The following is a 14,101-nucleotide window of genomic DNA, read 5'->3' as shown; positions in this document are numbered from 1 at the left end:
AAAGGAACAAAATAGATGAGACAAATAAAAATCAAATAGATGCTAGTTAATTGTATTAAACCAAGTTGATAATTACATTAAATGTAAATAGCTAAACATTATAGTAGAAAGGCGTAGATTGTCAGACTTGAGAAAAAGAAAGACCCATCTATATGCTTTCTAAAGTACATGCAAAGATACTGATAGATTAAAGGTAAAAGGATAGCCTTGGCTTTTCAGTTATGTTATTTGTTTTATATTGTCAATGCTTTTTCACAGATACTCTATTTTGTAACTATAATTCTCACTTCTTTAATCTTAGTTCTGTGCTTGAATGCATACAGTGCTCACCATTAGTCCTTTTCTCAATACCTAAATTCCTTATATATAGGCTTAGGTTTTAGTCATCAACTTTTCATGGTTATATTTATTATTATTTAACAATTATTGTTAAACATGTAACAATTATTATTATTTAATTAAAATTTTTTCCTCTTGATTCACCATTATAAAAAGATAAAAGGATGCAAAAATATATACAGTGCAAACACTAAACACATTGGAGGGCCTGTATTAATATCAGTCAAGGACCTTGAAATAAGGACCTTGAAATATCACTAGGAGTAAAGAGATAATAAAGGAATCAATTCACCAACAAGACATAATAGTCCTAAAAGTACACATGTGAAAGAGCTTTAAAACTATTAAACAAAAACTGATAGAATGGAAATACATACTTCTCTATTCCTCTATTAGTAATTGTTAGAACAAGTATATAGAAAATCAGTTAGAACAAGTATATAAAAATCCTCACTGACAGTGACAGTAAAGGTACACTGTCAGCTACCTTTACTTGTTGGCATTTATAAACTACTCCACCCAAGATCAGCAGAATATACATTCTTTTCAAGTCCACATGAAACATTAATCATTATAGACCATATTCTGGGCAATAAAATAAGTAATAAATTTTAAAATATAAATTATACAGAGTGTGTTCTCTGATCACAATATAGTTAAATTTTAAATTGATAAAAGCATCAGAAAGTCTCCCCCAAATTAGAAAGTAACTCACTTCTAAATATTCCATTAGGTCAAAGAGTAAATCACAAGAGAAGAAAAATATTTTGAAGTGAGTAAAATTTAAAACATCAGACTTTATGTGATGCAGGTAAAGCACTGCTTGGAAGGAAATTTTTAGCTTTAACTGTACAGAGTAGAGAAAAACAGTGGTTTCAAACCAATGACCTTAAGAAACTAAGGAAAGAGCAACTTACGCCCAAAATACACGGAAGGAAGAAGTTAAAACAAGAACAGAAATTAATGAATTAAAAACTAGAAAACCAATAGAGAAAAATCAATAAAACAAAATGCTTATTTTTGAAAAATCAATAAAATTGATTAAACTCTAGCAAGAGTGATAAAGAAAAAAGGAGAAACCTCAAATTATCAGTCAGAAGTGAAAGAAGGGACATCACCACAGGTCTTCTGGACATTAAGAAGATAATAAGGAACATTATAAACAACTTTATGCCAGGACACTTGAGAACTTATATGAAATGTACAGAATTTCTCAGAACATACAAATGATCAAAGCTGAGTCGAGAAGAAATAGAAATCTGAATAGTTCTGTATCTAGTAATGAAATTGATTTTGCAATGTAAAACCTTTCCATTTAGAAAACTCCAGGCTCTCTAGTGAATTCTATTACATATTGAGAAAGAAATAATAATACCAATTCTACACTAATCAGAAAATAGAGGAGGGGGGTACATGTTCCAACATATTTTATGAGCCAGGATTTTCCTGACACCAAAATCAGAGAAAGACATAAAGAAAATAATACAGACACCAATATCCTGAACATAGAAGCAGAAATCCTTAGCAAAATGTCAAATTGAATCCAGAAGTGTATGTTAAAAGGATAATACATTATCAGGAGTTCAAGGTTGGCATAATGTATGAAAATTAATCAATGTAATTACCATATTTACTGATTAAAGGGGGAAAACACATGATAACCTCAATAAATGCAGTAAAGCACTTGACAGAATGCAAGTTTATTTATATAACAAGCAGTCCGGAAGCGAGAGATGGTGTCTCCTCTGGAGCAAGGGCAGGTGTGCTAACAGTCCTGTGTCATAAAGGTAGTGTTTCCATCTAGAGTAAAGGGGCAGGCGTGCTTACTACACTCAGAAAAGAGATGGTTCCCTAACCTCAGAGCTCTCTCTCGTCACGCGTCCACTGTGTGGTCCTTTTCACGTTGCCTGTAGGAATCGGCTTGGAAGACTGATGGAAAAGTGCTGATTCTTTGGCTACTGGTATTGCTCTGGCCCAGGAGTCTCATGTTTTCCACTGGAACCCATGAAACTGTGACAGGCTAACATACTAGCTTTACAAGTTGGATAAAATCTGACTTTACAGTTCTTGACAACAGAGAAATAAATACCTAATTCCAATTTCTAATTAAAAACTAATCTGATCAATTATAAGGTAAATTTAATCACATGGAAAAGTGAATTTAAATTTTTTTGTTGAAAAAAGTACTTGGACAAAGGATTTTGAGACATTGATTTTAGAAATTTATTTACATGTCTTGGATGGAAGTAATTGATACAGTTTACTTGGAATTCCTGGGGAAAAAAAAGAAGAATTATTTAAAAGATGGGACTGCTAAGTGTACTTCAGAAAAATAATGATTTGAAAAAAATCCCTGCTTGCTGCCAAAGTTGCTTTGTGCAGGTACAATGGATAGAAGTAGTATAAATAAAACAACAGCATGGATTTTATCAAAAGAGCAAAATCTCCAAATCCACTATGTAATAAGTTGGGTACAAATCGTACAAAACTAAATTGTATTCATCTTAAAAATTTTCTTCTTATTGCTGTCCTCTGGCTAATGCCCAATAGGCTAAAAGAACCTTAAACACATTTTCACTGATCCACTACTATACACATACCTTTCAAATCAGGAGCGGAAGGCCTACTCCGAGGGCTAGAGTTGTCTTCGTAAGTATCATAGTTGTCAAAATGGAATTTCTCTCTCCTTGAAGTGTAACCCATTTTTGACACGTCAATATGGTGACTACAGATTTTTTCACTTAGATTTAAATATTCTCTTTGAAGATTCCGCATCTCAAATTCCAAGGTGTCCCTTTCATTTTCTATACTTCTCACATAGTTTTCTAGAAGTATTTTGTCTTCCGCAAGTCTACTGATGCTGTTTTCAAATTTTATATTTTCTTGACTATGTTTTTTGAGTTCTTCTTTTAGAATCTGATTATCGGTTTTAATTTCCATTACCATTTTTGATAACATTTCACATTCATTGCCCATTTCTGACAAACTATTCTTATAAATACTGGCTTCTGATTTTGCATTTTTTATTTCTTGGAGAAAATTCTCTTCGGCAGTAGATCGGTATGTTTGAATATCCTCAATTTCTCTTTCCATCATTTCTCTTGCGGCAGTAGATTCTTGTAAGGTTCTTTCAAGATTAAGCTTCTCATCTTTAGCTGTTTCTATTATTTGAAGAAGTGAGTCTTGTTCAGTTTTTGCCAACATTTCTTTCTCTTTTAGCTGCATTATCTCTAGCTGATTTTCTTTTAGTTCATTTTCAAGTGAGCTTTTTTCCTTTAGAAGCTGGTATGTTTTTTTCTCTAATGTTTCCTTTTCTTCTTGTATCAATAGAATGCTTGTTTTCATTGATTCCATTTCTACGCTCAATCGTTTATTTTCATTACTGACTATGGCCATATCACTTAGAGTTTTGTTTTCCTTACTTTTTAGTTGCTCTAATGTTTGTATCATTTGTTGCCTCTCCAAAGAAAGTTGGCTGTTTTTTTCCTCTAGAGTTTTATTTTGTCCTTGGAGAACATTATAGTTACTAATTATTTTTTTCAATTCTTTAAGACATTCTTTGCTGTCTTCTTCTGTTTTAATTAACTTAGACTGAATAGTGTTCTTTTCTTCAACCAGATTCTTAAGTTGCTTTTCATATATTTCAATTTTCTGTATCAGAGATTGTGTGGTAAAGACAAGAGGTTTAATTTTGGTCTTAAGGGTTAGGTTTTCATTCTCTAATTTTGTTACTTTTTTCTGTATCTGCATAGATTCTTTCAGATAATTCTGTAAGTACTGAATTTTTGCAACACACTGCTCAGTAACAGAATTGGCTTTGGATATTTTCTCATTTTCATATATTATTGAGCCTAGTTTTACTGCAAATGTTTGCCTTTCTTTGTCTTTCATTTCATATTTTGTTGGGTCAAAGAATGACAGTGTATGTCGTGGAACTCTGGGATGGAGTTTTAAATCTGTAATATTCTTGTCAATGGTAGGGATTTCTTTATTATTTTTCTCATTCTTTTTTCCCCTATGCATTTCACTCTTAGATAATTTTTTACATTTCCTACAAAAATTCACATGGAATTTTGACACTGTTTCCCTGAGTGGGAGCAGTTTGTTTACTAATGCCTCCAATTCTAAAATTCTCTTCGATTTTATATCTTCATTTAAATTACTTTCAATATTTTCTTCCCTAATACTGTTAATTTTTTCGTTGTGAATGGTGGGAAGGTCATATTTACCATTACTTGGAATAGCTTTTAAAGTTTGAAGTTCATTTGTAAGTGCCAGTTCCCTATCATGTGACTTTTGAAGCTCCTCCTTCATTTGTTTGATTGAATGGCAAATGTCGTCTAAATTTTCACAAAATCCATGCTTGAGAAAAGGCACAGTAATTCTGGACTTATCCCGAATTACTCTGTCAGCTTGAGACATCCCATTTTGAGGTGCATTAGGTAAAAAAGTGTAAAGGTTATTATAATTCTTCAACATGTCAGAATTTTCTGAAGCTGAATTATCTGTTGAAGTTCTCAGAGTTAATATGTCCTTGAAATGTATCTGGGATGGGCTATTTATACCTTGAGAGAGACTGTTAAAATTGTCGCTACTGAATTTTTCTTCCACTGAACGAAGACTCATAGAATCCTCGGAATGACAAATTTTCTCCGTAGAAAGGGTTTCTTCTTGATTCTGTATAGGCTGGTAACAGTAAAAATCACACTATAAATGTACTGTTATTTTGCTACATGTCCAACAAATTAAGAGTATTTTGTGGCATTTTTATTTTTATAACCAGAATGAACATTTTATCCATTTCTGCAGCAAAGAAGCCTACCAAGTATGATTCATTTTTCTCCAGAAAATCTAACAAATGTTATTTTGAGATCTGTAACTCTGGTTTTCACAGTTTGCCTAGAACCTGCACTTATTTCCTTAGCAGGTGAGATAGAAGGGCCTAACCCTCAATTTCAGACATAGAAATTAAGCATTTCTCAAGAGCCCATCATAGGTGGGAAGATAGAAACAACAGGTCAAAGGGAAGTTTAAGGAAAAGGAAAATTTCCGCTTCTGGACTATTTGTCAACCTTAGCTTGCCTTCCTAGTGTCAGATGAATCTAGGCCTGTGACTGTTCTGGAAATGTGAGTTCTAATAAGTATAGACACAGTGACTGTGGTTTGGACCTGTTCTAGAGAATTCCCCCGAGGTCCAAGCTAATCCTAAAAGTAGAAAAAGTCATAAGTGGACAGAAAGGCTATAAAAACTGCCTTGTAGTTCAATCTACTTGGGAATCTTTAAGTATCTGGACTAAGTCGAATTCTGCCCCCAACCCCCCCCCCCCCAAGAGAAACAAGAAAATCGCAGAAGTACGGAGGTAAACGCACGCCTTTTAGGGTTTTCAGGACAGGAATTTCCTTGTTTTCATCTCTGACAATCCAGTCACCCTGTGAAGAAGGGGAGAATGTAAAGGTGAAGAGAAACTAGTTATAGTAACATTTCTGAAGAACCTAAATACAGAAGTGATTTTGTACTGAAGAACATACCACAGCCTTTTGATTGTGTGTTCTGAATGCTAGGTTTTTTTCTGAGCTAAATTGCGGATTTTCTACTTCAATGATACTTTTGTTCAATATTTCACTGATTTCAGACTGCACCTTTAAAAGATAAATTAAGAATCAGGTTTTGATTTCAGACTTACAAACTTATGACTGTACAAGAATAATAGATACTATAATTAAAAGAGCCCTTTAAATTTCCTACACATAAACTTCTTTTCGGTCATATAGAATGTAAATTAATTTTTGCAGTCTCTATCATTGAGGGGATCTTTAAGTATGCCTTTGTTACATGATTATAAAATCAGGAAGACTTAATTTAGAAGAACAATGAAATCTCATCAGTTAAAATAATTTTAGATGTTTGATTTTTACATTGTTGATAAATCAGAGACCTTTGATCTCTGTCATCAGAATGGAATCTGTTCTTTCAGCCTGAGGAGGATTTTATCATCTCCTATTTCTCTTCAGCTGCTTTTAGTACAAGACTGTTAGGACGAAGTTTATACTGGGTCTTTCGTGAATGTGGGGTGGGTTATGCACCCCCAATATCCATGCCCTAGCCTTCTGTTAACACTACCCTTACTTCTGGATAAAGCCCGTTTGCCTTTGGTGATACTGACCCCACTTTCAGCGCCGAGGGATGGGCATGTGACTGCGAGCTAACCAGTCAGAGCAGAGCCTCCCTTTGAACAGTGATTGCTTCAAGCACTGCGTGTGTGGCAGTCAGAATCAGGCCAAGAGCCCCGTATAAACTGTTAAGAGAGAAAAGCATGTGGTCTCTTCCTCGTCTGACTGGAATCTGGAAGGATCAAGACTGCAACTCCTAGCAACCTTTTTGCTGCCACACGGAGGCTGAGAATCCATTACTGTCAAAAGCAGAACCAGGATAAGGAGTGAGGCTGGTTCCTTGATGACCTGAGTCCTGATCATGTGGCTGACGCCATCCTCAAGTGAACCGTCCCTGCGGGTTTCAGTTTCCAGAGCCAAAAAAGTACACGTTTCCCTTAGTTTGAGTTAGATTTCATATCACTTATCATGAGAGTCCCTATTTGTAGATTATACATAGGTAGCACTTTAAACTTATGACTTAAAAAGTCAGTGAGTGTTGCTTCTTTTTGGCTTCTGTTCAAACACCAGAATAACAGAATGTAGTTTCCTTCAAATTTTGAGCCTAGAATAAATAGGTTGTGGCCTCTTTGTTTTTTTATTACATTCGATATCAAATAATCAATTGGCTAGCGACCATCAGCTTAGAAATGTGGGGTGAGATGCTGGATATTTTGTATATAAGTTGAAAGAACCATACCATGCTAACATTCTGCAAAGTCTGTATTCGGAGAGCCTGAAATGATTCCAGCTGATGCTGCAGGGCCTAAAACAAAATTATACAAGGTATGAAACTGAATATTTTTAGGTAGGTGAACATATATTTGTGTTGTTAGGATTTTAAAAAATATCTCATATATACATATATATATATGTATAACTGAATCACTTTGCTGTAATCCTAAAACTAACACAACATTGTAAGTCAATTATACCTCAATTAAAAACAAAGAAAAATTTAAAAATCCCCTGAAGTTGCCTGTTACAAGGATCATGTGAGGGTCAGGTGACTCACTTTCTTAGTCATTCTTGCTAACTCTCCAGCACATTTTGATGGAGATTTTTGTGGAAAACTCTTATATATTTATGAAGTCTTTATTCTGAAAAAGATCAGCCTTTATGCAGGTTTTTGGAGACAATAAAATGAAATATACTCACTTTCAGTGCTGATTGTGGCTGGATTTGATTTTCTGATTCTGGTATGCAGCCGTACTCTAATAAGCAAAATTGAAAAACCATGTGATTTAATTATTAAGTTTTATTTTTAAACAACATTAACAGAAAGAAGTCTCCTAACTTTCTTGGATAGTGAGGACAAGAGATAATGAGAAGATTGACATTCATATTAGGAGGAACCCAGTGCTGGCCACATAATGAATTTAAGAAATAATTCTCACCTGACTTAAAATACTGACCTGCTTGAGGTTGTAATAGAGGTTTTACTTTTATAAGAAGCCACTATCTTATAACACCAGACTTAGAACTCTCTGAAACTCAGATATCTTTCTTTGTTTCGGGGGTATAAACTAAAAAACAACCCTAATAACCCTTATCCTGTGGGAGACCCTTGGGAAAGTGCTGTATAGGTCTCAGTGTCTATGAAACAGCCTTATGGTGTTTTTTCTCCCTTAACATAGAAAACATTTTGGATTAATAGAGCCTAATTTTTGTCATGCTCTTAAGGAAAGTGCAGTAAAGATCCGTGTGCTTCTCCCTGGAAAACAGATTGTGGGACTACAACAGGGCGTGGACTACATAATGTTTGCAAATTTCCTGACATACATTCCACTGTTTTCTAAATGTTAGGCTACTTGCTTTGTAAATTTCTATTAAAGAATTAAAAAAATTGTTCAGTGTCCTGAATAAAATGAGAGCTATGTTAGAATGATCCCCTAGGCTGACGATTTCTGCTGTAAGAGAAGGATTTTAAAGAGGTCAGCGTATCTCCTTTGGAGTGAGTCTGCCAGATGTTATAGAAGCTGGTTGCAAAGTATACTCCCTCCAGCTCCCCCCCCCCCCCAGTCTGGCCCTCGTCACTGAGAGCGGCTCTGATTCAGAGCCTGGAGCCAGCTGGCCAGCTGAAGGATCCCACCTTCCTCAGAAGGCAGGGAGGGCAGCGGGTTCACCTGGATATTGCTCAGCTTTGCGTCTTACTGGGAATAAGCTGACATGTTCATCTTGGAGAGACAAAAAAAGAACTCAGGTGAGGTCAGGACCACTACAGTAAGGCCTCCCGATGTTTCTCAGACTCTAAAATGACCTCTTCTAATGAACACAAATAGATCAAAATACAAATCAAAAAGAATTTATCACCTCGAATCCTATCATCCAGAATTAACTGTTGTTAACTCTAGATACCCACCCTTCAGAGAAAAACAGAAATGATTTTATGTAGAGCAGTAGGATCATGTCATACATTCTACTTTTAAATTAATATTATTAGACTTAAATTTAATAGAATAAAGAAAACTGCAGATAGTCAAAGTTATCACTAGTATTCAGATTTTTTTCACTACATAAGAGATTTCCTGTGGGATCCCTCTAAAATAATGCAAATATGTCATGAAAAGGATTAAGATCTTTTAATTTTTATGTTTTTAAATAACAGCATTTCTGTTGCACTCAGTGTTGGTTTACTCCATCCATGCCAAGAAAGGGAGTGAATTATGAGAAAATTATCATATTTCCTCCCATATCTACTCCCCACTTTTCATGATATTTAATAGTTATATTATTTTCACACATTTTATAACATTTTATGATGTTTACATTTTGTTCTGTAACCATAATTCCCACAAAGCTCTTTAAACACAAAGATAGGATATTACTGCTGTAAATATTTTCAGCCTTCAGCTTTATTCTTAATGACTTACTGTTCACAATTTCATCTCCTTCCTGCACCTGCAGCAACAGCCTCTCTGTTCTGCATAGATTTCCTATGTCTCATTAGGATTTTCAAGTTTGAGGCTAAATACAAGGATTCCTTTTGCTAAAATCGAGTAAGAAATATGAGTCCAAAGGAAATCTAAAGACTTGGCTAATGGATATAGCAAATAAAAAGATCTTAAGGAAAGAGCATGGCTTTTAAAAACTTCATCTGCTTCCCTCCCTCCTTCTCATCCTTCTGTTTTGACCACAGTTTGACCACAGTTATCACGCTGCTGCTTTTCACGAGCAACTCTGCTCAGAATTTCTATACTCTTTGGCAGAGTATAGATGCTTTCTCTTGACATCTTTCCCTGAGTCCTACTGATCAGCCCTCTGAGATACAGTTTCAGGGCCAGTGTGTTTCCTGTCTCATTTTCTATAGCATAAAACGAAGTGAGGGCCCCTGCGGGAGGAGAGATCATTTGGAACTTGTGTGAAGCCTTCATTGGAGGATGGGACCTCTGCTGCCATGTTGCTGTTCCCTGAGACTTTTGGTGGAAATCTAGTAGGAGGTGTATCCTACTGCCATAGCCACTTTTCCAAATACCACTGGGAAGTGTTTTTCTCCAGCAAAGTTCAGATGATTCAGTGAAGATATAGAGTAGGCAGAAAGTTGGATTCATCTATTTTTAAAAGCTATTAAAATAACTTTTTGTTCTTCTTATGAGTTTCAGAGACATTGACTACCACTTATTCCCAAAGGGAAGATTAATTTTAAAATTCAGCAATACTTAAAGAAGCACATAGGACTGTGTGATTCTACAACTGGGAGGGAAATTATTGATGAAGCACAGGAGAGGGCGCACAATCACACATCCCCATTTATTAAGTCCTTGCTAACTGTACAATATTGGGGGGTATTTAGACTAAGTAGAGGATATGGTCCTGGCCTTGAAGAAGCTTTGACTCCATTGGGAATGCAAGAAATATGATTCATATTATATTCAACTTTAATTCTCTAGCTGTTTCATTCATATTTAAGTGTCAGAATTTAAAAACAGGATAGTTACCTGTGGGATGACTTTTGAGGTAATTAAGGTAAAGAGAGGTGGAATTTATTCTGCAGAAGATCATGTTAATTTCAGGATATAGAGAAAGTATTAAGGGCATATTTGTAATACCTGTAGCTAACAGACCAAGGAAAACAAATGAGTTTTAAAAATGCAATGTGGTAATGATTCCGTATAGGATGTTAGACACTGTAGTCAAAGCCTTATAATGCTCAGGTTCAAATACTGAGTTTTGCTATGACAGTTCAGATTCACTCCTAGAAGTGATTGTTTTATGAAGCCTTGTGAGCTATTCTATCCAAGCCTTCATTCATTCATTCTTCAAACAACTATTTTCAGGTGAAACCTGCTGTGCAAGTACTGTCCATGGTGCTGGGGATCCAACAGTGAACAAAATATGCAAAGTCCTTGCTCATGTGAAGCTTACCTTCTAGTAGGGAGAACAAAGGATATTGTGTGTAAGCATCACATGGGCAGGGATTTTGCTTGTTTTGTTCACTGTTGGATCCCCCGCACCATGGACAGTACTTAATACAGAGCAGGTGCTGGGAAATAGTTGTTAGATGGATGAATGAATGAATGAAGGCTTGGGTAGAACAGGGGTTCTAAGAACAACACACTGGGCATCCTGTAGTTTGAAAGTGTGGCTGACATCCCCGTTGCAGTAAGTCAACGGTTAATTAGGCTAACTACTTGTTCTTTTAAAATCGGAGACCTCAGAAACATATGATATTGTAGTTTAGCATTATTTATGCAAATCAGGTCAATATTCTGTTGTCAGTATGCAGGAATGGGTCACTTGGTGACAAAGTACAGCTAGAAGAACAAAGCAGGGAGACCCCCAAGGCACACCTCTTGATTTTGCCTTCTAGTTGCAGGCAGGCAGATCACTGCTATCCTTGATGGTGCCTGACTTAGAATATCTATCACATATTGAGTCCCTGCCTTCATAACCACTGTGCTCTAGCAAGAAAGACTGTAACTCTTAAACAAGCACATGTGCTATTTTGTATGTAACTTCATGTTCTGCAAACGCTGGCATTTTCCTCCTGAGCCTTAAGTCTCGCTCACATTAGGGAACATGTGATCTTGCCAAATTAAGGTCCGGCAATCTCTTCTGACCTTAAATGCTCTCTCGGAGGTGTGGAGCTGTCTCAGTGTCTGAACTGTGAGGCCTTTCTCGCCCGCTCAGGGCTTCCTGTTGCCCTAAATACCACACAATATTGTACGTTTATCAAGGACTTAATGTAGGCGGGGCGCCAAGAGGGGGCAGGTCAGCACACTGTCCCACTGGCCTCCACTGAGGTGTGGCCCACCCTGGCGGTCCCTGGGCATCCATTGGTCTTTGTCTACGGAGATGTGGCTGCTCTGGCCCTTCTTTCAGGCCTTGACACGGCATTTGTGAAGGTCCTGGGTTTATGAAGGCGGACAAATCCTGTCCTGACCTTGGGTCTCCAGCTCGCCACTTCTCCCAGCACCTCTGCCTGGATTACTCATGTGCCACGTGTGGGTTAGGGGCCACTGTAGGACCCTAACGCGGCGGGTAAGTTTAGATACCGCCTTCCGGCCACAGTGCTCTGCTCCTTCCATGTCCCTCCGAGAAGTAAGCAGCCTCCGTGGCCTCCTCTCCAGGAAGTGAGACTCCAACTTAAGTGTTGTCAGATCCCCCCAGCCGGGTGTTTACACACATGGTTCTTCTTCATGGTTTATATAGAGCTTGAAAACTAGCTCGTTAGTGATTTCAAACAGCCTCCTATATAAGATCCTGTAGTCCACAAGTATTTGCTATAAAAAGTATTACTTTTGGAAAGTATCTTTTTAGTCCAAAAAATCAGCAATTCTTATTTGGTATTCAAGAAGCAGTGTAGCATAACATGGAGGTGAAGGCCTGGACGCTGGTGCTACTCTGCTGAATACTGGCTCTATCACTTGATGCCTGTGTGACCTTAGGGAGTTAGTTAACCTCTCTGTGCCTGTTTCCTCACTTGTAATGTGAGGAGAATGGGAGTACCTACTTCATAGGGTTGTTGTAAGGATTAAATGTGTTGATACATTGAAGTGCTTAGAACATTCGCACAAAGTAAATGTGCCGTGTTAGTTGTTATTAGTAACAAACAGTTACGGGAGTTACCCCAGTTGGGCCAGTGGATTTAGGCAACTGTAGCAAAAGGCAGAAACGTCACTGCCATCGGAGCCTTGGCGTGGGAGACTTTACCTGTTTCACTGCCACCACTTTCCTTTACGCCCTCAGAGGAATTTAGGATCTTGGATGCTGAAAGGAGAACGCAGTCAACCTCATCCTCTTCCTCAGGATGCTTTTCTGTAACAGAACAGGAAGGGGCTTTTGGCTTTGCTGGGAGAAGGGCGGCGAGGCGTGGGCACTCGGGACGCGGGCGCCCTGAGCAGCCACGGGAGGGCGCGCTGGGGCCGCGCCGCGGGGGCCGCAGCGATAGCGGGGCTTGGGGCTGGAGGCAGTGCTCCTCTCCGGGGTGAGCGGAGGTATGTGGCTAGTTCATAAGACCTGTACTTCGGCAGGACCCGTCTTGGGGGTGAAGGGCCCGGGGCGGGGGTTGCGGCGCTCTCCATTACCGGTCCGCTACCCAGGGCCCACCCCGCAAGGGACAGCCCAAGCCCGGATCTTACCTGGGCTCATTTCTGCTCCTCAAACTCTCTTTCCAACTGCCTTCTCTTCCGCCCGGCATTCTGCTCGGTCGCATTCCGCCGGGGCAGCCGGTTGCCTGGTAACGGAGTGGCCGGGACACCGGGAGCGGCCGTGGAGCGCACGCGTGGGCGGGGGCGGGAACGAGGAAGGTGCGCGCTGAGGTCTGGGTCTCGGGTCCTGGACGCTCGCCGTGTCAGAGCAGCGCCTGCGACCCAAACCCAGGGACAATCTTCCTAGGACATCCCCATCCCCCCCCATCTCTCCTGCTGACCCAAAACTTGATCTAGATCAAACTCTGATTTAGCAAAGCACCAAGGCTGGACCAAAGCTGAGTGGAGAAAGGGGAATGTTTAGAGACAGGCGAACACCTAGAAATGTGTCTTTTCTGATCGTCATTTCATTGTTTTATTTTCTTCTGTTCCTTTTATTTCAACCCATCTGTCAGATTAGTTTCAGTGTTTGTGGATTTGATGGGTCCTAAACCAATATTGTGAAAGGACTTCTGTTCGCTACAATTAAGAGAAGATCCCTATTTCCAGTAATGAACTTAAAATAACAATGTATTGAAATGTACACTTTAGAGCTGTGGCAGAGGCAGGGGACTTCATTTGTCAGAGCATGCTCATTTTCTGTGTACCTAGTAAACAACTTGCAAAAGATAGATTTAAAAGCTTTAGATAAAATTCAACATCCATTTATGATAAAACCTCTCCAGAAAGTGGACATGGAGGAAACATATCTCAATGTATAAAGGCCATATGTGACAAACCCACAGCTAACATCATACTCGATGGTGAAAAGCTGAAAGCATTTCCTCTAAGATCAGGAACAAGACAAGGATGCTCATCCTCGCTGCTTTTATTTAACATAGTTTTGGGAGTCCTAGCCATAGCAATCAGAGAAGAAAAATAAATAAAATGAATCCAAATTGGAAAAGAAGAAGTAAAACTGTCACTGTCTGCAGATGACATAATACTATACATAGAAAACCCTAAAGATGCTAACAGAAAAC

At 38.2% G+C, this 14,101-nt stretch overlaps 1 protein-coding gene across 1 annotated transcript; it reads right to left on the bottom strand.

The window, feature by feature from the left end:
- Positions 1-2,538: 2,538 nt before the first annotated feature.
- On the bottom strand, positions 2,539-13,160 carry CCDC110 (coiled-coil domain containing 110). Its single transcript, XM_072950447.1, has 8 exons — positions 13,071-13,160; positions 12,643-12,747; positions 7,648-7,703; positions 7,190-7,255; positions 5,869-5,979; positions 5,710-5,769; positions 2,940-5,025; positions 2,539-2,612 (listed from the first exon to the last, which is right to left on the bottom strand). The coding sequence occupies exons 1-8, from the start codon at positions 13,078-13,080 to the stop codon at positions 2,563-2,565; spliced, it is 2,544 nt and encodes an 847-aa protein (XP_072806548.1). The 5' UTR covers positions 13,081-13,160; the 3' UTR covers positions 2,539-2,562.
- Positions 13,161-14,101: the final 941 nt, after the last annotated feature.

Source organism: Vicugna pacos, chromosome 26 (assembly GCF_048564905.1).
Source record: "Vicugna pacos chromosome 26, VicPac4, whole genome shotgun sequence".
In the NCBI taxonomy this organism is placed as follows: Eukaryota; Metazoa; Chordata; class Mammalia; order Artiodactyla; family Camelidae; genus Vicugna; species Vicugna pacos.
The sequence above is the reverse complement of the archived record's forward strand: the minus strand, read 5'-3'. Positions and strand labels throughout refer to the sequence as shown.